General features: G+C 39.3%; 2 protein-coding genes across 2 annotated transcripts; both read right to left on the bottom strand.

Moving 5' to 3' along the window:
• Positions 1-319: 319 nt before the first annotated feature.
• Positions 320-10,235, bottom strand: zgc:101540 (hsFATP2a_ACSVL_like domain-containing protein). Its single transcript, XM_051383081.1, has 10 exons — positions 9,423-10,235; positions 7,311-7,520; positions 4,873-5,031; positions 4,614-4,738; positions 4,237-4,431; positions 3,720-3,810; positions 3,246-3,444; positions 2,652-2,749; positions 2,428-2,558; positions 320-1,340 (listed from the first exon to the last, which is right to left on the bottom strand). The coding sequence occupies exons 1-10, from the start codon at positions 9,898-9,900 to the stop codon at positions 1,164-1,166; spliced, it is 1,863 nt and encodes a 620-aa protein (XP_051239041.1). The 5' UTR covers positions 9,901-10,235; the 3' UTR covers positions 320-1,163.
• A 1,754-nt stretch (positions 10,236-11,989) lies between these two features.
• LOC127353651 (long-chain fatty acid transport protein 2-like) lies at positions 11,990-22,206 on the bottom strand. Its single transcript, XM_051383082.1, has 10 exons — positions 21,470-22,206; positions 20,482-20,691; positions 20,242-20,397; positions 17,149-17,273; positions 16,871-17,065; positions 16,691-16,781; positions 15,336-15,534; positions 15,150-15,247; positions 13,367-13,497; positions 11,990-13,247 (listed from the first exon to the last, which is right to left on the bottom strand). The coding sequence occupies exons 1-10, from the start codon at positions 21,924-21,926 to the stop codon at positions 13,071-13,073; spliced, it is 1,839 nt and encodes a 612-aa protein (XP_051239042.1). The 5' UTR covers positions 21,927-22,206; the 3' UTR covers positions 11,990-13,070.
• Between the last annotated feature and the right edge of the window lie 3,147 nt (positions 22,207-25,353).

The following is a 25,353-nucleotide window of genomic DNA, read 5'->3' on the forward strand; positions in this document are numbered from 1 at the left end:
CACAGGACTGTTGTATTAGTTTGTCTGATATAAAGAGAACAAAACAACATTGGGTTAACTGCTTAAAAAATCTTAAAATCACATCTATTTTTTATCTCTCTAAATATAAAAATCTAAAATCTGTGAACATGAAAATATTTGTTATTTCAAAAGTTTTTACTAGATACAAAATTATTCCTTCATCACTGAAAAGTCCATTGTCAGTATGTGTGTGTGCTGGAGTGGCATACCGGACCACGAATGTTGTGATTGCACAAAATCACACTCATACATGCACGTCTTCAACTGAGATTTAAAATGAGCACAGAGAAACTTTAAATAAAGTGAAAACAGTCTTTTAGTGTCAAACTCTTCTCGTACAGTATATTAGTTCTACACAGTTAAAGTCAAACATTCAAAGAACAATAAGGAAAAACACATTACAGCGGCGGGGGAGAGTTCAGTTCAACTTTAGACAACATTACAAAAGTCAACTTTCTTTTGGCCTCAGTATGAGCTGATGTCCCTGATTTCAACATTGTTGCCATGTTTGTCACATGACTAAGCTTGTGACAAAGTCTGAGTATCACTTCATGTCAAAGGTTGTGTTGGTCAGTTCCCCCACAAGAGTCACAGTTTCTGTGTCCATAAATGTGCTCACAAGATCTTTTAGATAAAAACCCTCCCTCGACCTCTGTTACATGATCCAGCTTCAGCCTAACAGTATGTGCTGTATGTACACACAGCTGATAAAGTAGCAAAGGTTCACTGATAAACCCACAGACGATTGCACAATATGTTACCTAAGTATGTTTTAAGTTTAATATCTAAAGCTAATGTACATCTGTATAATATTTGACTTTAATTATTCTTTTAAATCACACTGTATCTTCAGTATAATGGCAAAGTTAAGAAAAATTTAAATGCTACAACCTATCTGGCCAATCACACATTAAGAGTCTGGAGTAAAAGATAAGTTTAATTATTAAAAAGTAAAACAGTGGCAGTAAGACATACCTGTATATCACATACTGTCAGCACTATGGAATAAAAACTAGAGATGCACAGTAGCTGTGTTAATTAAAGAAAAATGGTCAAACGTGATGGTCCCTGAGATTAGTTGATAGTTAAAAGGTCCATGAATGAGCTGCTACGTTTTTCACTGACTACATTGAGTTTCTGTGTTAGAGTTTTACTTCCCTAGCTGCGATGGCTCTGTAGATCTCCTCAGTCATGGGAACGTATGTCTTTTTCTCAGTGTCTAAAAAGTATAGAGGATCTTGGATGTGAGCCGGCTCGAATCCCTCCTCCACCAACCTCACTTTCTTCATCTTGAATGTCCCCGTCATCTCCAGGCAGGACTACAAAACACATTTTGTTCATATGTGTTAAAAAAAACAGCAACAAACCACATATTTTAATAATTGGACTTGTTATCTGGCAGATGTCACAGATCATCAATGTCCTCATAAATTCAGTCATTTGCAGGCAGCTAACTCCATTTGTAACACCGCAGCAATCCCTCATGGCTTCATCTTAATGATCCCAGTCAGCTCCACACGGCAAGTTGCGTACATTTAAATTTCGGGAAAAAATAGCACTGATATCAGATCGGATATCCGAATCAGCAGATATCCTGAGTTAAAGTATCCGTATTAGTATCAAAATGGGAGTAGGTTTGTTTCAGAAGTGGGACGACAAGGTGAAGTCAGAAGTTCTTTGACAAAAAATTGTGAAAAAGTTATATACATTCATCATCTATTAATAATTAAATTAGTTGTCATACTTTCCATATTGTTAGTATACTAAAAACAGCCACATAACCCAATAATCACCTGATGTACAAAATCTCTGACAACTATCATTTCAAAAGGTCCATAATGAGCTTTTAAACCCAATAAATTGTTTCATTTCCATCTTTACTACAAAGAGCACTGACTTTATACAGCATTAGCCTCCCTATGGAGAATCATCTATAAATAAAAACCAGTTAAATTATTTTTTACTCAAAAACGCGAAGGAGTTGGGAGACTTTTTCAGCCCTGTGTGCAATATCCAGGGCAAAACTGTCTGCCAATTACTCGCCAAAGCTTAAATGCTGAGAGCGCACGGTAATGACTGAAGGAGACTCAGACAGCATTTTAACGTTTTGATCAAGTCAGTGCTTCTCCCATCTGGATTTTGGCATTTGGACAGTAAAATGACATAGTTCAGTGGTGTTTTTCATCAAACTGAAATAATAAATGAAACAGGGACTAAAATCAGTTAGTCTGCTTTAAGAAGGCCACCTGAACTGAGCAAAGAGGTTAAACAACGTAAAAATGAGGTACAATCCAAGCTGCAGTAGATCAAAGAGAATCCTTCGAGAGTAAGTGCAGCAATAAGGCTCGGTTCCACAAGGCCACAGGTACATGAAATACAACAGAGGAGAATTGCAAATGACTTTACCTGAATCCTGATGAATCGAGGTCTTGCGTAGGCTGGGAGGTAATTGACGACCTGCTTGAATGTGCCTGAACAGTCAAAATCTTCTCCTTCTTTCAAAAGGACAGCTGCCATGCCAATCCGCCCCTCATGACCTTATATAGAGAATAATAAAAAGCACAGAATACAGTACTTGCGTTCATCTTGCTTATCAATACTTCTGTAAAATGTGTCAGTGGGACTTTTACCTTCAACTTTAACACCATAGACATTTGCCTCCAAAATGCAATTAGCCATTGTGAGAACGTCTGCAACCTCCGATGTGGCAACGTTCTCCCCTTTCCATCTGTGACAACACACACGCAAACAAAACAAAAATAAGTCAAATGAAAACACGTCATCCCTTTAACTTTAGAAAATCACATTTAGACAAAAAAAATGGACACGGTATCTTGATGAGTTCCAAAAGAGCTCGGCTAATGAGGTATAAATTAAGAGCCGTCCAAAGTTAGAAATTGTGACGTTTTTCTAACGTGAAAATAATAAAATGAATTGACACTACGATGCATCACCCCCCAGTCCACAAAGTCTACACTAAGCCATCAAAATCTGATCCATCCATACAGAAAAAAACTAAAGGAAAACATCTTAATAATAATAAAATTGTGCATCTCAGTGGGTAAAACCTCAGCTCTGTACCCTTTTAGTAAAGCCAAACTCATTACTTATTATAAAACTAGTTGTTCTCATGTACATATTCTGTTAAAAGTGTAAAATAATGATTTAGTCAAAAAAAAAAAAAAAAAAACTGACAGATCGACACAAAACGAGGCACAACTTGCCTGAAAGTGTCTCCAACTCGATCCTGAAAGTACACAAAGTTCTGGTGATCAATCTGAAGCAAATCTCCAGTGTTGAAGTACAAGTCGCCTTTTTGCAACACATTGCGAAGCCTCTTCTTCTCAGTCTGTTGCTGGTTGCCGGCATACCCAACAAAGGGAGACCTCTGAGTAATCCTTCCCACCAAAAGTCCTGTCTCACCTGCAAAAAGAAAAAAACATACAAAACGTCCATCACAGTTTCGCCTGGACCCGAAGGGGATGCCTGCAAGTTGCTGGTTTTGTCCAGTAAATAAAACAGATAAAAGCAGCACAAGTTGGAACCAGTTGAATTTTGGTGTTTTTGCTTAATAAAGGACAACTGATTATCAATATACATAGTTATTTCAGTCAATAGTTTCTCCACTAAAGGTAAGACATGAGGTACTGCTGCTCTGGAGTCAAAGAAAAAGGAATAAATAAAGTTTACTGACTCACCTCTGGCTGCCTCAATGCACAGACCCTCCGAGTTCCTGACAGGCTCCTCCTTCTCTACGTCGAACTTGATCAAAGTGTATGGGAAGAAAAACTGCAAAACAAAAAGTTAATCAGTTAAAGGGAGTATTGTTGTTTATGGAGTTTAGCTGGTTCAACAACAGTTTAAAGCCCTGCTCGCGGCTCTGTGAGGCTGTGTGACAGCAAACATTGGTGCTGCTGATGTTTGGAGAGCATGTTTACCATGTAGTTAGTTTAACATATCACCATGCATACATTTGCTTGGTAGTCGTAAACATGTGCAACAAGTGCAGCTGATGGGATCACTGATCATGGTGATGGTGATCGAGGAAAAGTTAAATAATCAACGTAATTATATTTCTTCTTGAGAGGTGAGATGTCAAATCTCATGGTAATCCCTCCTGTTGTCATGGTGACGCTAGAGGAAAAGTCAGGGGATTCTCAACATCAGTGGGATTCAACCTGAAAACCAAGAACTTCTGTACTCAATGTTACTCACTCTGTGGACGAAGTTGACTCGCCCCACAACGCCGATCTTGGACGTGTAATTGATGAAGCCGATGTTTCCCTCTGTGGCAGCGTACAGCTCTCTGACTTTAATGTCCCCGAAGCGATTCAGAAACTCGGTCCAAATGTCTGTCCGGACCCCGTTGCCGATGGCGATCCTCACTCTGTGGTTCTTTTCATTGTCTTTCTGCAAATAGTGACATCGACTCAAAACACAGACCTTCATATCTTCCACCAGAACAATGCTTCATTAATTTAACCCAAAGTTGGTTAGGGTTCCTTTAAAATAATAATACTACATTTATTTCATATAGCACTTTAAAAAGGGACTCAAAGGCACTTTACATGGTAACAAAAACACAATTTTACCTTGGGCGTGTTGCAGAGGTAGCGCATTGTTTCCCCGATGTACTGCATCACTGTCACATTATACTTCCTGCAGTCGTCCCAGAACTGAGAGGCCGAGAACTTCCTCCTCAGAATAATGGTTATACCTGCAATTACCGTTACATAACACAGCCTTTATTTTAGTGTAATCTTATCCACCGCCTTTTTAAGTGGCCAAACCAGGTGTACAGTATGAATGCGTCTGTTCTTTTACTAATGAGAGGATTAAGAGGATTATCACCTCTGTCAATGGCTCCGGCCATCCCGATGAGAAAGCCTGCACTGTGATAGAGAGGCAGGTTGATGTAGAAGATGTCCTCCGATGTGACGCCACTGGCCGCCTGGAGGAAGGAGGCGGCCCAAACTCTCTCATGGGTGACAACGGCTGCTTTAGGCAAACCTTCCAAGGTCAGAGAATAATACATCATGTCAGGTTTCTGAACACAACAGGTACAGGTAGTATCAGGTAGGCTATATGCAGTTTTTTTAAAGGTAAAAAAGGGTCTTGAAATGTCTGTTGGAGACTTCTCAATTGTCCATTCATATACTATGTATGTAATAGCAGGCATATTTGCTTCAGTCTGCTCTAGTCGGAATGGATCAAACTACTATGTTTAATAAGAAAGGAGTCACTTGTCGGAGGTCCCACAGAGAATAATCGTCTGACTCTGCAGTTCCTCTCAGCTTTTTAGCATTATTCGACTCATTGTTTTGGTTTTACGCCCTGAAACTTTACTGTTTCGGCTCACTCTCTCCTCTGTCATCAGCAATGTTTTCAACCACAGCAGGCAGCTGTTTCCAGCAGGAAGAACTCCACTGTACACTACCCGCAGTTAGCAGGTGAACATAGTAGAATATTTAGCAGCTCAAGAGCCAAATACCTAAAAAAAAAACACAGTTAAATATTAAGTTAATTTCTCTCAAACGACTCTGCCGACCTTACAAGCAGGAACATTTGTTTGATTTCCTTCATGCTGACGCCAGCTGCTGTTTGTTGTAAAGGAGAAAAATACAAACTTTTTACAGCCACCTGTCAAGTCTACAGTAAGGGTGTAAAATTGAATATCGAAAAATATCGTATCGCAATATTTTATTTTTGATATTGTTTTGATTTTTAAAAACACTGTATATATTTTTGTGTTTAAACCCCCAGCTGATATATCGCAGTGTAAATATAAACTCAGGGCTATGATGCTGGATGCTACAGAGACTGTGATAAATCCAAATGTAGATCCCACTGTGCTGGTTGCATAAAAGAAGAAACTTTTTTTATGCATATGGTGGTGGAATTAAAGAACAGTGTGTGGGAAGATATTAAGCTCCAACACACCTGTGTAAGAAACACTGAATGTGCAAGTATTCTTCCTAACCTGCTTGTATTCTGACAGGAAAAATTTATTATCACAACAGAGAAGCTAACATATCTGGGAAAATCTTGAACACAGACCTATGTATCTCTTCAGCAGTTCAGTTTCAGGTAAAATTTTACTGGTAAAGAAAGTCAGCTGCAAACCACCCTAAAATAATCTAATGTCTACCCTTAATGGTATAAATGCATTGGAGAAATAAATAACAGCTCTCAGTATAAAACAATACAACTTAACAACATCACAAACTGCATCTTCCAAAATAAAGTTGAATCAACACCTCTATAAAACTGTTTCAACAAAGCCTGAACATTATAACCTTCATGGAGGAAGGATTTAATGCAGGACTGTTGTCGATAAACTGACAACTGAGGCTACAGAGGCCCTGGGTTTAGTTTACTGCAGCTGAGAGGTGTATCTTCTTCTTTAACTCTTTATTTACATTTTGTTTAAGGTATCTGGCTCTAATCCATACGCCTACAATGAACCAGAGAGCTGGAAAGGCTTCAGTGTCGAGATAAAATTTGCTGTTCACATTGTTTTTTTGTTTTTTTTTAAATGTGGCTAATATCAGATTCCAGTGTGAACTGATTACAGTCCTGAACTGACCCACATGTGCAAAAGAACAAAGAAGTACAGAAGTAAAAATGGAGGCTGCTGAAGCCAATGAGGATGAGGAGAGAGACACATTTGTAATTATGGCTTTTTGTGGAGCAATGGCTGCTCCTGTACGGAGGTAGTGTGGGTGGATGGGGAGTCAGGAGTAGTGGGAGCATGATGTGAATGGTTTTCACTTTACTGCCCAGCTGTCTTCCATGTTTGTATTCACAGAGCGACTCCCACCAGCACAGAATTATGACGAACATTGATCTAAAGTGTCGTAACAGTCGCAATAATTCTGATAAGACTGTCCAGACTGAAGCCACATTGTAAAAAATCAGACCTAAAGTGGCCAAAATCATAATGGAAAAGATCCAGTTTTTTGCTGTTCACACAAAAAAAACAGATCTGAGTCACATACAAGCAAAAGTATCTGTACCACTGTGTGAAATGGGCATTTAGATTGAGTTAACAATGTATTAATTGGGTGCTGCCTGTGTGAGTCTCTGTGTTTAAGGATGAAGTCAGATCAGATTCCGCTGACAGTCAACTCAGAGGTTCACTAAAGACACTAAAGAAATATGTAGGTAATAAGGCAAGACATTCTCCTCCTCCACCACTTTCGCCTGCAGTCTGAATATAGCCTAAGTGTATTTTCCTGGGCAGACTTTTACTTTGTTGGTGTATGTTTCAGAGGTGTTTCCTGGTGTACCTGTGGTTCCCGATGTGTAGATGTACAGAGCAGTGCTTCTGATGTTGACATTGGCTCTGAGGTCCCGGGACAGCGGCTGATCTGAGGCCTGGGAGATCTTGTCAGACAATGTCTTGATGCCCTGAATGCTGCAGGCTTCTGACAGGAGGTACACACTGATACCCTGCTCTCTCAGTGTCGGTAAAACCTCCTCCACAGCGTCCTGCAGTTCTGCAAATACAGAGACGCATTCAGCTCTACACAATATGTCAGAGCGCTGTGTTGCGCAACAGCACATGTAGGCCCTGTATCATGTTACCACAGAACCCACTGGGATTCGAGCACATGGCGCAGGCAGTTCAGTCCCAATATATGCAGTTCTCAGTAGTGAAACTCTAGCAGCATAATGGGAGCACGGAGAAACAAGTTTTCAGAGTGCAATGTCCCTTTTGTTTGTTACCTGAAATGAACTAAGTCATCAGGACTGAATGCAGAGCACACTGATTGAAACCATGTGAGAAAAAAAAAAAAAGGAATTAAACCATTGTTCCTGATAACATTTGCTGCGAAAGCTGTTAGATAATGACATCCAAAGAGACTCCTTAATTATCCTGGCAATAATGTATTTTCTGGTCTATGTTCACTAGTTTAAAATCACATCGCTTTGTTTTTTAAAACTCAACAGAGAACAAAATGTGATACAGTAACTGTTGTGTTAGGACAGATCATTTTTCACAGGGAGATAAGCACCGAGTGATGATTCAATATTATCAGCTGTTGCATTACCACATAATCATACTGTGATGACATTTTCATGCATAAATGTTCGAGAAGTTAAATCATACCACAGAGTTACATATACATTTAAATGTTGGCTTCCTAAAACACTAAATAAACATTTTAATCAACAGTCAATATGTATTCCAGTTGTTATCCTTTTCATTTTGTCCATACTAGTGCAGACTACTAGAAAGGCTTTCAGTCAGTGGTAAAGGTGGTTAATAAAGGCTAATTATCACTGTCAGAGTTGTTATTATTAGCAACATGTGGCCTGATAGTTGTCAAGATCTGTCAATAAAGGTTCCATAGCATTACCACAGTAGTCCTAAATGAACATTAGGATTCATTAAGACTCCAGTTCAGAGCATTAACCTACATGCACAAAGTTAATGTTGCATCTGATGCTTCGTCATCACTACTTTAAACACACCTGAGCAGTTTAATCCAACATAAGGTTGGATCACCAACCAGGCAAAGTGGGCAAATGCCCTGCGGCACAGATTTACTGTGTGGCAATAAGTCTGTGGTGTTTGTGTGTTAATCTGCAACATTAAGCAGAATATAAACTGAAATGATCTGAAAATCTGTGAATATGTATTATTATATTGGACATTAATGGTGAGATTGTTCATACAGATGCATTAATGCATAAGCAACACTGTAATGTTGCAGCTGGTCGCGGTGGAGCTACATTTAACTACTTTATGTACTGTTGTTGTTTAGTCCAGCAGTTTCCAACATAGGGGTCGGGCCCCTTCTAAGGGTCACAAGATAAATCTGAGGGGCGCCAGATGATTAATGTGGTAGTAAAGAAATTCTGCTGCAAAATCTTCTTTTGTAATATTCTCTCTAATCTTTGTTTTTAATGTGAAATATTGGAGCAATTTAACCTATTTGGGCTTTATGAGAAGTTAAGAGTGGAAATGTCTCTGAAACATGAAATGAGCCCCAACTAGATGCTGCTTCTTAAGGAGTCACATGCAAAAAGCACTGGTTTAATTCTCAATTATTGGTTGTATTTTACAGTCTTATTATATGTTTATGTAAAATCTTAATCTGACAAGTAGAGCTGAGAAATAAATCGAGTGGTTTAAAAAGTAGCTACAGGGTTTCCCTCTGAAATGTAGTGAACTAGAAGAACAAAATAAAGTAACTCATGATTATCAGAACAGTATTGAAGTGACTGTGCTTTCCACCACTGGACAAAATGGAAATTCTGTAACCTCAAGTTGCACTTTGAACTTTGCACTCTCCTGTGGGCAACAAGCATGCTTGTGGAATAATGGTGGAGGGCTCAGAGCTCTGCAGAGAGCTGAAGACCACCCTCCTCCTCCTCCTCCTCTTACACCTTACCTGCAGAGGCGATGATCACTTTGGCTCCGCAGCAGGAGAAACAGTGCAACAGAGACTTGGATCTGATGTTATAGTTGAGGAGAGCAGCCGGACAGCCCAACTTGGCCAAACCGAGCCAAGTCCACATGAAACTGGGCTCGTTGGCCAGAAACAGGGCGACCGCGTCCCCCTCCTTGAGCCGGGCTTCAGCCTGCAGAGCTCTGGCCACCTTGTTGCTCTGTTTATCCACTTCGCCATAAGAATATTCTCGACCTTCAAAGTGCACAAAGACCTTATTCGGATGCCTCTTCACCGCATCCAAGAAACAATCCAAGATGCTGTAAAAAGGTTTGACTTTGTTGTATCTGACGAGCCTGGCACCAAGTTTAATGCTCCTCAGGATGTATGCGCAGTCCTCGCCAAGGTAAGGGAAAAAGGTCTTGACGAATGAGAAGGACAGAATAGCCAGTCCGGCTAGAACAGTGAACCAGATGTACATCTTGCAAAAGCGCACTCACACTTGAGGCATCTGTCAGCGAGCGTCAGAGGAGGCAGAAATAATGCAGCTCAGGGAAATTTGTGACAAAGTTCACCCACTCAACTCTTCTGGGGCGGTCCTCAGCTCCGACCCGTCGACCCCTCCTTCATTACGGAATGTTTTCCAGTTGCCAGATCCGGTGTTTTCACATCCAGTTTGGACTGAATTCACACTGATTTCTGCACATGTGTATGTTATTCTCATGTTGGATTAGTCTTCTGTTCTGCTGTAACCTACGACTTTGTGCAAGATCTGAATGGGTGAGAAAAATGATTAAATAAACTGACAAACAGAAAGGGAGAAGCAGTGCATTGAAAACCTGCGACACCTCCAGGTTGGGGCAGTTAACTGCAGTTTATTTGCCTGGTAATTGTTTTTTTAAAGGGGCATAAAGAGCCGACACCATCTATAAGAGTGAAATCCACCGATGTGCATTAATAACAGAAGTCACAAACCACTACAGAAACTCTGCACATGGCAACCCGCATTATTAATGTGCAATCTGAGTAGCTGGTGGGAGTGCACGCCTGAAACTGAGCTGTATTTGCTGGTTTATGGAGAGGGGCGTGGCTACAAATTACACACACACACACACTTTTATTGTGGTCTGGAAAATAACTAAAATCGTGTATTTTCTATATTGAAGCACATACTGTTCAGTGTTTGAAAGACGAATGTCATTGAGACTGTTTCTATAGTTGTCCCATATGTGGAGAAGGGTGGCAACTATTTAGTATTTTTTTAATAAATCAATTAAATGTTACTAAATGTCAGAATATTGTGAAAAATCCACATTACAGTTTCCCAGAATTTGGGGTGATAAATCCCAATCTGTGGGTTGATGGACACAGGTCAGACCTAAGTCTCAAAAATAACCTGAAACTTGATTTAGGCTTGACAGCTGTGAGACTTGATTAGTTGAGACTGAACCTCAAACACTCGACCTGACTGAGATATGACAGCAGCAGGTGGGCTTGCACAAGCACACACGCCAAAATATTGAATTCTTTCTATATTAACACATATTTGAAATTAAAATATTCTAATGCCCTTAAAGCTCAGTATTCAAAAGGAAACCTTAAAGACTTGAAATTGAATGGTCACCTGCCCTCAGAGACTTGAGACTTATTTAGTTCCTCAGTCTTACAAACATGGCCTGCCGGTTAGGTAATCCTTTATCCAGGCAAGAGGCGTGTTTACCTGCATGGCCCCGAGCTTGTCTCCAGACAGCAGAGGCTGTGTGGTGTTAAAAGCATGATCAATGATCCTTGTGTGCTCCCATACTTGTTCAGGTGTGAATAAATTATGGTGTCATCCACTCTGATGTTAGGTGAACTGCAGGGGCTCCAGTGCTGGTCTAATGAGGGGCCTGCGGTGGGTTCACCCGAGCCACTGGTCTGTAGTCATTTAAGACTTTGGGATGCCCATTCTGGGGTACTTGGACCAGCATTACGTCTTCCACAGTCTGTGCGCGCTTTTCCAGTCAGGTAACATGATAAAATGATACAGGTTGACGATGTGCTGCACAGCTGCTCAGCACGTCTTGAGCACCTTTCGTGCCTCCATCTCAGCTCTCTCTGAATAAGTGTGAGCTCCACCCTGTCTACTGCCCTGAAGGCTCTTTTTTCACTCACAACTGTCAATTTTAACACACTGGTGGTGCTACATAGAAAAGTCAGGGGATCAGTATTGTTTGTACAGATATGATGGGCAATTCTTCTGATAGTTGTTGAGACATTTCACTCTGGACTGAGGTTATAGGCTAACTGTCATTACATCCCTAAAGCTACGCCACTAACAAGCCTAAACTAGTCTTCAGTGGTTTTGTCGTGTCAAGAAAACATCTGTTTACTGAGGTATCCTCAGTGCTGCTGATCCCTGGTCAGCTCCAGGGGCAACACAACCTGGGTCAACCTGCACCCAACCACAGGGTGACAGGAGGGTTGGAGCTGGTACGTCATATTGATCAGAATAACATTGCTATGCTTTAAAATGACACAGATGAAGATTTATTTAAGATAGATGAAGAAAACACATCACCATTCACCCATAAGTATTAATTTTATATTTATTATTATTATTCTAATATTATTTATTAACTCCTAAGTGAAGCTATCAATGCATACATTATGAGTCACAGCGCAGTGCAACAAGCTCAAACATGCTCTCTGAAGGAGGATTATAGTCATTTTATATATAAAATAACTGTTGAAATCACAGAAGTAAAGAGATAAAGAGAAGACATCACATAGGGAGTGCTACAGTGCAAACAGGTGGGTAAAAGACTTGCAGGTCACATGGAGTTCAAGTACAGTAGCCCCCCTCAATTTCGTTAGACAGCGTTACACATGTACGTCAGGAGCCAATCAGCTTCTTGGCATTTTGACTCAACTTGCCTATAAAAACCAGCTCTTTCAAATCTGACAGCTCTTCATTTAGTACCACTTCTGACTTTTTTAATTCAGACAAATTTAGCAATGTTTTGAGCTATGATTGGTATTTGTGCACATATATCATTCAAATATCCAATGTAATTATACTAAATATTATATTTATATAGTCATTCCACATGACTATGTGTGCACTATAATTAATCATAATTTGACTTACTAGACTAAACGGCATCATGTGGCTTAGCAGACAGTGCAAGGAGGAGGTTACTTGACCTGTAACTTTAAACATACTCGCTCTCATTGTAATGTTGAATTAACATGTATTTGCAGTTTTATTTTATTATTATTATTATTATTATTATTATATGTGAGTCTTAGAAGTTAATACTTTACTACAACAAACAGCCCTCTTACTTAATCATCAAAGCCGTCCACGTTATTCTCTTTCAATATTAATTACATCTGCATTTGATGTTGTATTGATACCCTGTGGACAACATGTATAGGACTTTGATTGTAACTAATGTAAGTTGTATTGTGTTATATTATACTTAATGTATGTTACTCTGTTAGTCTACAAACCACATTCAACTCAAGTGTAAACCTGTACAGCTTTCCACTGAAGCACAGGAAACCTCTGAAGCGTCTTTTATTCTAACTGATACAACACAGTGATTACAAACTCCACGAGTGACCTTTTCTTAATATCTCTCAAACAAGAACAAAAGGAAAGCCACTTTAAATTTTGATCTTCCTTGATATAACTGAATGGAATAAGTCCAGCGTAAGTGGGACGTAATTATTGTCTTCTTCATCCAGGAAGTAGAGTGGGTCTGTTATTTTATTTGGGTTGAAACCCTCCCCCACCAGCTTCCCCTTCATATGCTTAAACGTGCCTGTAACGTCCAAGGAACTCTGTAAGCAATCACAGTGCAATGTATTATTACGGGAGGGGTTAAATAATGCTCTCACCACAAAGGCTGAAACTGTCAGAATGCTTTGTAAAAATATGAGATCAGTGGAGTAAAACGTACCTGAATCCTCAGAAAACGTGGCCTCGCGTATGCCGGCAGGAAGTTTTTGACATGTTTAAAAACACCTGCGGAGTCAAATCTCTGTCCTTCACTTAAAGTAATGGCAGCCATTCCAGCTCTCCCCTCCAGACCTGAAAAATAATAACAATAATAATAATGGATTTTAACTCACGGCTAACTCAGGGAACTATCTAACAGCAGCTACAGTTAGCAGCAGTTAGTGGTTACCTTAGCAACAAGTAAATCAGAGGCAAAGCAGTTGGAGGACATATAAGGGAAAACTAGGTTTTCTCCATAAAATATTATCCAGTGACATAGTTACAATTTCTCAAGGGAGATCTAACCCTAACCCAAGTTACATAATATAAACAGCCGTGTCGCTCTATCCAGTGTACCATCAGACTGATTTTGATGATGTTGTTTTAGGGTAAAATAGTTGCGTGATGTTGCTTTAAGGCCCTTTCAGACACTTGCCACTGGTTCTGCACAAATCCGACCAGGTGTGTGTGTGTGTGTGTGTGTGTGTGTGTGTGTGAAAGGTGGGGAGGACAGAGCAAAACAGGCAGAGTGTGCATCAGTGAGATGCACTAAAAACAAAATTATCCAGCAGGTACCAATTGACAAATTAGAGGAGAATGATCAGATGTTTAAGCTCCACTGGCTTGGTTGGAAACATGTTTCCAAGACAGGCCATTCCTTCCGAGGTCTTGATATAAGCATAAAACTCTTTTAAGAAATTCAGACACAGACAATATTACCTTTTCCTCCATTTTACCTTCCATACCTGGCTGCCTCGTTTTAATTGGCCACACGAGTATTCATTACTGCGTCACGGCGGCTTTGTACATGCTTTTCTCAGTGCAGAGAGAAGCTATCATAGCGCCTTGTAAACTATTGAAAATAATGGATTTTAGAGTGCAGAAGCTAGAGTTATGTTGCGTCTGAAAGAGCCTTTAAAGGGCAGGCCAAATCATTGGGACAAACAATATAATAAATAATTGACTTTGTGTTGTTTACAGAACACCGGCATGCACCTCTCTGTCACTGCACACAGATGTTGCATCAGTGTTGTTGTTCAGCCAGAGATAATTGGATCAATTGTTCCACTCACTCAAATGCAGTTTAGTGTTTCATTGTTGTTTCAGTTCGGTTGAACTCTGAATGGAGTCGTATGTCGTAACCTGCTTTCACTTATATGAACTTTGCCCTCTGCGCTGCCTGCCCGGCCTTTGCCACCATTGGTGTTTTCCTATGCTGTGTCCCAGTTCAGCAGTGGCATCTTCTGAGATATCTCAGCCAAAGGTTATGACCAGGACACTGAGCACAACTGACCGACAGAGAGTAAATACCACTCGGAAACTGGGGCAAGTTCCATGAGTTTATAGTACGAGTTGTACCATTTTTCTTAAACACATGATAGACAACTGGCAATCAGTGTGTCTGGTTAATGGTGAATGTGTATATCCATACTTTTATCTCCCTGTAACGCCCTTTGATTTATCCAGATTGTAAACATAAGAAAACAGTGCAGTTAACACACCATTTAAACCTTGCAGTAGCATTTTATTAGTCTAGTTCAACAGACCGGCCACATGAGGGCAAAACAGGTAAATATGATTTACAGACTTTACAATCTGAACACAATATAATAAACTGAGGTTTCAAAGGATAGACTGGTTGTGCCCTTCAAATCATAGCATAAGAAGACCACATTTTCTTTGTCTGTCTAAGAACAGACCTTGTAGGAACGAGAACAAAGAAGAAGATGTACAGTGAAAATTACCTGGCACTTCAACTCCATACACGTTGGCTTCTTTAATGCAGTCTACCCGTGTGATGACGTCAGCCACCTCATTTGTAGACACGTTCTCTCCTTTCCATCTATTAATTATTAAAAAACAACAACTTTAATGCTGTGTGAACTCAGGTTTTTAAGCTTTAAATTGGCTGAAACAAAAGTTTAACTCACCTGAAAGTGTCTCCAACTCGATCCTGAAAGTAGATGAAATTGTCGTCATCAATGCTCAGCAGGTCACCGGTGTTGAAGTACATGTCTCCTTTCTTGTGGACATTATGGAGCTTCTTCTTCTCAGTTTGCTGCAGGTCTTTCGCGTAACCCGAGAACGGTGCTCTGATTGATATTTCACATACCAGAAGTCCAGGTTCACCTGCAGAAAGTTAAAACTGGAGAGTTTATCTTTGGGGGGAGTTAAAGTGTGTTGAAGCACAAATTAAACCAGTTTTTTTTATGATGCATTGTACAGCAGATACCTCAGGTTGAGACAACAGTGACAAATACAGATTTAAGAAGGTATAAAGATGGATTTAAGTGTTTTTTATAGATGCACCGAATCATCAAAAATGTTGCATAAGTACAAACCAAGCAAGGATTTTAGAAATTGTCACTAGTCCAAGCAGCCAGGTCCATAATTTTAGACTGAAATATCTCAACAACTATTGTCTAGATTACTTTGAAATTCTGTACAGCCATCCATGGTTCCCAGATGATGTAGCCTGTTGACTTTGGTGACTCCCTGATTTTTCCTCTACTGCCACCATGAGGTTGATTTATCAGCCCTTTATTGAAATATCTTGTCAGTTACAGCTGTGGAATTTGGTTCGCACACATTCATGGTTCCCTGATGACTTTAATCTCCCAAGTTTACATCTATGGAGAAGTACATGAATATTTAGCTAAAGTAAACCCTCACAGAGTTGCACGCAAAAACAATATAGGGGTCAATACAACACCAATGCAATACTGGGTTATTTTTATCCAGAAACCCAACAGTAACACAAAAATAACACCAACAATGCATTGGACTTTAGTCTTGTTGCTTATGGTCCAGTGTGTAGGATTTTAATGACATCAAGCAATGTAGTTACAGTTTAGTTGCAATGCCCTTGCCTTACCCTGCTGTTACAAAAATGAAGGAGAAACTACAGTGGTAGTAACTGATAAATTGGGAAATTTGGAAAGGAAACTTTACTTGAATTGTGCAGCACTGAGTTTGTCACTGTACGCATCTTCCATGTTTCACAAATAAAGTTGTTTTTTTAAAAAAGAAAACATGGGTGTCTGTCTGTTTGTGAGAAGTGCCTAAGTAGATTTTAAGAAGAAATGTATTCGTTAGGACAGTTGGTGATCTAATACCCATTGATTTAATAATAATTAATAATAATAATAACCTATATGCGTAGGCATTGATTCTAAAAACATTAACTATACTTCAGGTCCCCATTATTCCCTGGAAAACATACAAATAAAACCGGATGACATGATGTCTGTGTCCTCGATGGTACCCACAGCCCTGGTATACGCACCTTTAGCAGCCTCTATGCAGAAACCAGCAGAATCCCTCAAAGGCATATCTTTGTCTACGTCGTACTTGACCAGACTGTACGGGAAAAACCACTGCAAGAAAAAAAACAAAAAAACAAACAAACTTGCTTATTGATTAACAGCTCTTACTTCATAATGTGGAAGGAAACATTGCCGTCTACCTTGAGGAGGAAGGTATGTCGACCAACAGCTCCAATCTTGCCGCTGTAATTTATCAGAGCAAAGTTCCCTTCTGTTGCTCCATAAAACTCTCTGATTTGAACGTTTCCAAACCTGCTGATGAAGTCCCTCCAAACATCTGGCCTAATCCCGTTGCCTATCGCAAGTCTGACTTTGTGGCTTCGATCATTGAGTTTCTGTCAGGGAACACAGGAAGACTATTTTCTGGTGACCTCTGATGTGTACCATTAATGTTATTGCTGTGACATACAGTGCATACCTTTGGTGTGTTGCAGAGGTAACGCATAATTTCACCTATGTACTGTATGACAGTGACGTTGTATTTTCTGCAGTCGTCCCAGAACTGAGATACAGAAAATTTACTCCTTAAAGCCACTGTGATACCTACACACAGCAGCAAGATGACAAATAGGATTAGGTTGAGGATATTTTATATTTTCTTTTTGTCAACAAATCCATGAAAAGACCAAAACCAACAATAAATTATTCCTCCTAACAAATATTTTCTGTGGAGACCAAGTCTGATATGGCTTATTCCTTTGTGTCTGACAACTATGAAAAACACATAAATGAGCCACACTGTGTTCCTTCATTTCAACGGACACGGGCAATGCAGTTTATTTACACTCAGTTCCAAATTGAGGGCTGTTTCACAAAAGCAGTGGCACATACACCGACCAGCCATGACATTTTGAGCACTGACAGGTGAAGTGAATAACTCTGATTATCTGGTTATCTTAGCACCTGTCAGTGGGTGGGATATATTAGGCAGCAAGTGAACATTTTGTCCTCAAATTGATGTGTTAGAAGCAGGAAAAATGGGCAGCGTGAAGATTTGAGCAACTTAGACGACTGGGTCAGAGTATCTCCAAAACTACAGCTCTTGTGGGGTGTTCCCGGTCTGCAGTGGTCAGTACCTATCAAATGTGGTCCAAGGAAGGAAAAGTGGTGAACCAGAGACAGGGTCATGGGCGGACAAGGCTCACTGATGCACGTGGGGAGTGAAGACTGGTCCAGGTGTTCATAATTTTATGGCTGATCGGTGTAAGATACCTTAGAGATTTATTCTGTGTAGCTAGTCTGCTCCAGACCAAGCTAAAATGTATTGCTTTATCTGTTCAGTCAGCAGTCACTGCGATCCGAAAGAAATGTTCCAAATTTGTACTGAATTAACTTTCCTGAGTAACATATTAACCTCCACTGCTCAGGCAAATGTTAACTGTTCACTTCTGCAAAGGACAAATAAGAGAGTAGGGGTTTGTGTGAAAGTATTTTTCTTCTTTACATTAGATGGGTTAGGGTTACGGTTGTCTACAAACATAAAGGAGGTCAGAGGTCACAGCCAGTGCCTCTTCTTTGTTGATTTGTCCTCCTCTCTGACAGTTTGGCACAGCAGCTGATAAGGTCGAACACTGAGCACCCAACATATTGTAGCTCTACTTTGTTATGAAAGACCAAGGTTGTCTCTCTTTATGCTTTGTGTGTGACTCTGGGTGTCATTCAACGTGAGTATAGCATAGGTCTGCTTGGAGTTTAGTTTGAACCTCTATTTACACTACACATAAATGTAGCTGCATAACTTAAGACCATATGTGGGACACTAGAAGATCTTGTGGGTCAGGAGACAGGAAGTAATCTTCAGACCTGGGTTTTGTGATCTTGTTCTTGTCGGTCGAGCCTTAATAAATTCTGCTGTGTAAGTCATCAAGGTCCCCTGAACTCTTCATCGAGTACGAGTGGTTCATATTCTTCAGTTTTTCCATCACAGTTAAATGTTTATTTTAGGCTACTTATGTCTTCAGTCAGTTTATTGTCCGCATAAGCTTCCATTACGTAAAGTGTGTTTAATACGTCTCCTGCATTTCAAGATCAGTGAATCTGTGATCAACCTTGTGGTCTGTTGAAGACATGCATCCAAATTACTGGCTTCCCCCAGCTGCACCTCCTCAGCCCGGCTTAGCCTTTGTGAAACCTATTAAGTAAGGTTGCACCGAACAGACCTCACTTTTTTAGTTATACTGGATTTCTTAATTCTGCTTTTGTGAAACAGCCCACAGGTTCCAACCTGCTGCTGTAAATTACTCACTAGGGCAGTTGTTCTCAAACCTTTCTGACATCCCGCCCAGAAATCCTATCCTAAACCCTAAATGAGCTCAAGTACCCTTTAATTCCCTTCATCAACACCACTTATCATGTTCCAAATCTGTTCATTTAGTAGGTTTGCAATCGTACTTCCACTTGGCGTGACAGAAGGGGCATGTTTCCATGATGTGTGCATGACATTCGGCTGCTTTTGATATCAGACTGTGGCTGCTGGGGGTTTCTTGTGGCGTATCAGTAAACTATTTCTGTTTATCTTCCTCCTAAAAACAAATATGTGTGTGTATATGTGTGTGTGTGTGTGTGTGTGTGTGTGTATGTATATGTATGTGTGTATATATATATATATATATATATATATATGTATATATATACATTTTTTTTTTTTTTTTTCTTGAGCTTCATGTCAATCTTTCTCTAAGTACCCCCTGGCAACTGGCAAAGTTCCCCCAGATCAGAAATCCGCCAGCTGGAACAGTTTCTCTAATGGGGTATGTGTACCCCTAGAGGTACTTTGGAGTACTGCAAGAGGTAAAAAATAACATTAAAAAAAAGGTAAACCATAATTTATATTAAATATTCCTAATTTCAATGCCCTATTGAACTGTCGTAAAACCTATATTTTACATGCAACGTATCTAAAAAACACAGTTCAATGAAACTACAATTCTGTCTTAGTGTTCTTGTAATATGATGCCAAAACATTGGTTTGAATTGAGTGATTTTAAACCATTTGTAATGGAGCATTCAAGTATTTTTAATACTTAATAATACATTTCAACACTGGTGGCACAGCATTGCATTATAGCTTTACATCTTTATATTGGCTTTTTTAAAATCAAAAATGTTTTGTGCTTGCAGTGTGTACTGTAAAAATATTTAAAAGTTTGAGAACAACTGGACTAGAGCACCAAACGGGTATTAATTCACATCTAAAAATAGCCCCCCGAAATGCATAACTTACTACCATTCAATGTTGTTTACTAAAGGCTTCAGTGACCAGCTGTTACATGCCTTTTTTTAAAAAAAAAAAACAATTTTGTGCCCCGTTTTAGTTTTACAGATTTAAGTCTTCTGTAGAAATTAATAGGCTTGAAATGCAACACACAAGGTAGGAGGTTGGACAGTATTGGGAGATGGAAGGTTTTGGTCTTTTCATTGGATTTGCTGACAATAAATAGAATAACACCAGTCTGTTCCCTTAACAAAATCACTGTTGTTTAAATGTTTCCCCACCCGAATGTGTTCATACCCCTGTCAATGGCTCCAGTGAAACCAAGTAAGCCGGTGCTGTGATAGAGAGGGAGGCTAACATAAATCACGTCTTCGGGCTTCACTCCTGTTATAGTCAGAAGCAAAGAGAGGCTCCACAGTTTGGAGTGAGTGATCACTGCTGCTTTAGGGAAACCTGTGAAAGAGAAGCCAGAGGTAAACATCAGTACTCTTTCTTTTACTGTTGAATCCTGAACATTTAACACCTGAAGTAGCTTACCTGTTGTCCCTGATGTGTATATGTAGACTGCTGGACTCTGCAAGGTTACATGTGACCTTAAATCTTTGGATATAGGCTCAGAGGAGGCCTGGCTCATTTTGTCTTTGAAGCTCTGCACATCTGCAGTTCTGCATCTGTCAGCCAGGATGAAAACTGTAACCTGCTGCTCCAACAGACTGGGCAGGACCTCCTCCACAGCATCCTGTAACTCTGGGAATAAAAACAAATGTTCTGCAACTGAAAGACTTAACAGGTTTAATAATGATACATAAACATTTTAATCCTTCAGCAGTAACTTTTTGCTCCTCTGTAGCTGAGGCATCTTATTACTGCACTCCAGTGGATGGAAAGTACAATGAAACAGACAATTGTTAACACAAATGAAGAGCTATATATCGGTCAGTAAATACTGGCCTATTTGTAGATGGTATATCGGTTTTGGTGTATATGTCATGCCATATGCGTTAATATAAAATCTTTTTTCCGGTATATAATTGCATAAAGGCTTGTAGTTTTTACAGGACTGATGTTTTAGCTATTTAATTTACTCTTGTTCATTTCTAGAATTAGTCGACAATGTAGCTTATGTTCAATTATGTAACTTAAATATTTTTTAATAAAAGTTATTTGCTTAAGAAGGCAGTTATATCGGTGCAAAATCTGTCTATTTTTATTCCAGTTTAAAAATCCACTATATTGGCCATATCGGTATTGGTCTAAAAAAAACCAAAAAAAACATCGGTTTGGCTCTACAGTTGAATTAAGTTTTTCCAAATCATTTAACATTAACAACCGATTAAAGATTGTGTTTTGTTTGTTCACTGGGTTTTTTGTAAGGCGTTACAGACCAGAAAGGAAGCACTGGTTTAATATTTAACACTACATTGTTTACAGCTCCTAAACATTGTGCATGTGCACTTTCATTCTTTTACATGAATAACATTTGCAATACAGTGAATTTACAGTGTCTAATCACATGCAAACCCACCTTCTGAAGCCACCAGGGTTTTGGCTCCGCTGCAGCTGAAGCAGTGCAACAGAGATCTGGATCTGATGTTGTAGTTGAGTAACGCAGCGGGGCACCCGATCTTCCCCAAACCCAACCACAGCCACAGAAACGTCGGCTCATTCCCGAGGAAGAGCGCAACGGTGTCTCCCTTCCCAAGGCCGCTCTGCAGGAAGACTCTTGCGGCTTTGTTGCTGAGCTCATCCGCCTCCCGGTACGTGAAAGTCTCCTCTTTATAGAGAATTAACGGCTTGTGCGGCTGCGCCTTCACCGCCTCCGAGAACCGGTCCATGATGGAGAAATTAGTCTGATTGTATTTTTGGATAAGGCAGCTTAGTTTTAATTTAGAGCGCACGAATTTGACATCCTGGAGAAAGTGAGGATGACGGAATACAAAGGCAAAAATAAGCACAGCGACAAACACTATCCAGACGAGCATGTTTACCTGTGGAGAACTTTAAACCACAGACGGTGTGAATGAAAGTTTTATCACCTTCTGGAGGAGGAAAAAAGAGGTCGGGGCTAAAAGATATGAGGAGGAGCAGGAGGAGGAGGAGGAGCGCGGAGATCATATCAAGGGTTATACAATATTTACAATAAAACAAACTGAATAACCAAATGATTAAAATCAATGATTTAAAGAATATAAACCATTATGTTCACTCTTTGAGTTTCCTTCTATGTTAGAGACCTTCATATGAACCACAGTGGATTAACGAATATCAAACCATTCCCGGTTTCTGTCTGTGTCTAGAAACCGCACTCTGTTATTAAACAACAAGGATCACCCAAAGGACTTTGCTCTTCCCCTGGGGAGAATGAAGGTTACACCCCTTAGGTACAAAGGCCAGGTTGGGCTGCAGGCATATGGAAAGCCAAAAGGCTCATATTCCCTGTATTGTATTGTAAAGGGCAGACCACCCTAACTGAGTGATTAGTTAACCAAGCACTGATATATTTTAGTATACATAGTTTGTTTGGGTAGTCTCAAGAAAATCCCAAGTATGAACTATTTTATCATATATTTTATATTATATATTTGTATTATTATTGTAGGAGCATGTACATATATAGGTATATATGGTATATATACATATATACCTGCTTATTGCTGGTATAGAAGCTGAGCTGTCTGAAGTCTAGGTTCTTTGGTTTGTAGCTACATTATTTTACTGCTAAGTGACAGTAAATTTAATTTTTATGTATGTGTAGGGCTTCATGGCTTAAATTGATTTAAAAAGATTAATAACAACGGACCCATTGATTCATTTATAGGATTGTATGTTCAAATACTGAGTGTAGTTACATCAGCCATTTAATAGTGAACAGTAAAGGCTGTTCATTTGTTGACTGCAGTTAAGGAGTTTGCCTGCTGTTACTGTAACATTCCTGAGGGTGGCAACAGAGGACCAATTATATGTGATAAAATACTAATTATTCCCTTGTAAATAAAATAAAATAAAATGCTATTTAGAGCAAGGGATTAAATTACATATTTTCTGTTTTCCATTCTACTTTTGGTGTAACTGTGCTGTTGTTGATGTTATGTGTAGATAACATCAATATCTGTGTGGATGTTATTATTGATATTGTAAAATGTACACAGTCATTTTAATTTATTGTGTTGTATTTGTGAGTTGATTTTATTAAGATTATATCACTATACGATCACATTGTAAAGTATTTTCAAGCCTTTATATTAAAACCTATATATACATATCTATACAAACCTATCTATACATCTTCCTCAACTGGCTCGTTGTGACTTTTCTGACATAATACATATTATTTTACAGCAAGCCATTGTGAAATCGTTTTAATAAAAGAAACTTACAAATACAATAAAATGCATTTAAATGACTATGTGCCTTTAACTATATCAATAACACTCTATAACATCAATATAAAACAGATTCCTTACAATAAAGATGTTGTTTCTTGTTGTTGTTATTGTTTTATAAGAGAATAATTAATGTATAATTGGTCCTCTGCTGCCACCCATAGGAATCTCACAGTAACAGCAAGCTGTCTTATCACAGGCGAGCATGAATGAACAGCTTTTACCTGTTAAATGGCTGATATAACTTCACTTACCTTTACATAGTATTTGAACATACAAACATGTATAAATAAAAAGAATACTAAAAATGAAAATATAATAACATCATATGTGGGATTTTCTTTAGTCTACCTGAACAAGCAGTAAAGGGAATCAGTGTGTGTGGTTCTTCTTTACAGATTGATTACAGTTCACATTTATTGGCTATGAAAACCACAGGGTGGAGATCATTATCAGATGTCACCAGGTGTTTATACACCCAGTGTCACATGGTTTAAACACGTGGAGGCGATATTACTTACACCTGTTGTTAACAATACTTAAACAACAGTGACATTGAGACAAAATGTGAGTCTTTTGGCCTTCCATACAGTCAGGCAGACTTTGGTGAGCTCTGGGGAAAACTGCAAGCACCTGGAGTTACTACTGTAAAGAGAGCCAGTGGAGGAGTTCCTCTTGGTGTCAATGACCTGTGCAGCCAGGCCTGCAGCATTCAGGCTCCACCTGTTTGACAGTTTGACACATATTAGGGACTAAAGGCTGGGTAATGCTTGCAATACAACATTAGCACAATCAAAATCTCAAAGCTGCTCTACACTCGAAGGGAGTGGCGACAAGCTGATCGTCACACAGAGATGCAAAATGTTTGATATTGCGACACCAAAAAAGTTAATTAATGGATTTGGTCACACCTCCTATTATTATTTATTTCTTGTATATGGGGGGCCAATCATGCTCCAAGTTGTGGAACTATGCAGTTCCTATAATTTGGCAGCTTTAAGGGATGTAAAAACAAAGTATAATGTTGCATGGATTCAGTGAATTAAAATTGGCACCATTAAAGGTATGCTGAGTTAGCCGCTCCTGTCCTGTTGGATCCTTAAGAAGCTGTGAAAGCCAGGATGAGCCTGCTCCTCCTCCTCAGTCTGTTCTCACAGGGACTAAAACTAATGATGCATTCAGGTGGTCCTGGTCTACTCGTAAAGTTAAATGTTTTGGCCAAAGTTGACAATGACTGACAAAGAGTAAACACCACTGGGTCAAGTTCGAGTTGCACCATTTTACAACATGACGGACTACGAGCAAAGTAACAGTATGTCTGGTTAATGGTAAAAGCATCCAAACTTAGTTAAATATTATGTGGTTGTAAGATATTTACTGACTTTACAACCTGAGGAGGCTTCAAAGGGTAGACTGGTTGTGTCTTTCATATCACGGCATAAGAATGCTGCATTTTCAGATTAATTAAATTCATTGTGATTTGCAGCCTTGGTTGACTTTACAATAGTGACAAAAATATCTACAGTGAAAATAAAATGTCAGAAAGTTCAAAAGGATCCTTATAGTTTCCTAAAGCTCAAAATGACTTTGTCAAATTGCTTGTTTTGAAGGAACCAGTTCTGGTGTTTGTTTAATTAAAAACTAAAACTGACATCATCAACTAGCAAAACTGATTTATTTTGATGATCAACTCATCAACTAAGCTCTACCAGGTGAGCCACCAGGGCTCCGCCTGCCTGAGGTCTCTTAAAAGAAAGTTTCTCCTTGCCACTGTTGTCAAGTGCCTGCTCATGGTGGGAATTGTTGAGTCTAATAATTGATAAAAGTGATAATTTCATAAAGGAGTATGGTCTAAACCTGCTCTATTCAAAGTGTCCTGAGGTAACTTCTGTCGGAGCTATACAAATAAAATTTAACTAAAAACTGAATTGAATTGAAAGAAATCCCTGATATAAACTACTTTTCTTTAGATTTTGCTTCACAACATGATTTACTGGAGAGGCCTACACAACAAATCAGTGATTAC

The sequence above is a fragment of the Dicentrarchus labrax genome, unplaced genomic scaffold, assembly GCF_905237075.1.
Source record: "Dicentrarchus labrax unplaced genomic scaffold, dlabrax2021, whole genome shotgun sequence".
Lineage (NCBI taxonomy): Eukaryota > Metazoa > Chordata > Actinopteri > Moronidae > Dicentrarchus > Dicentrarchus labrax.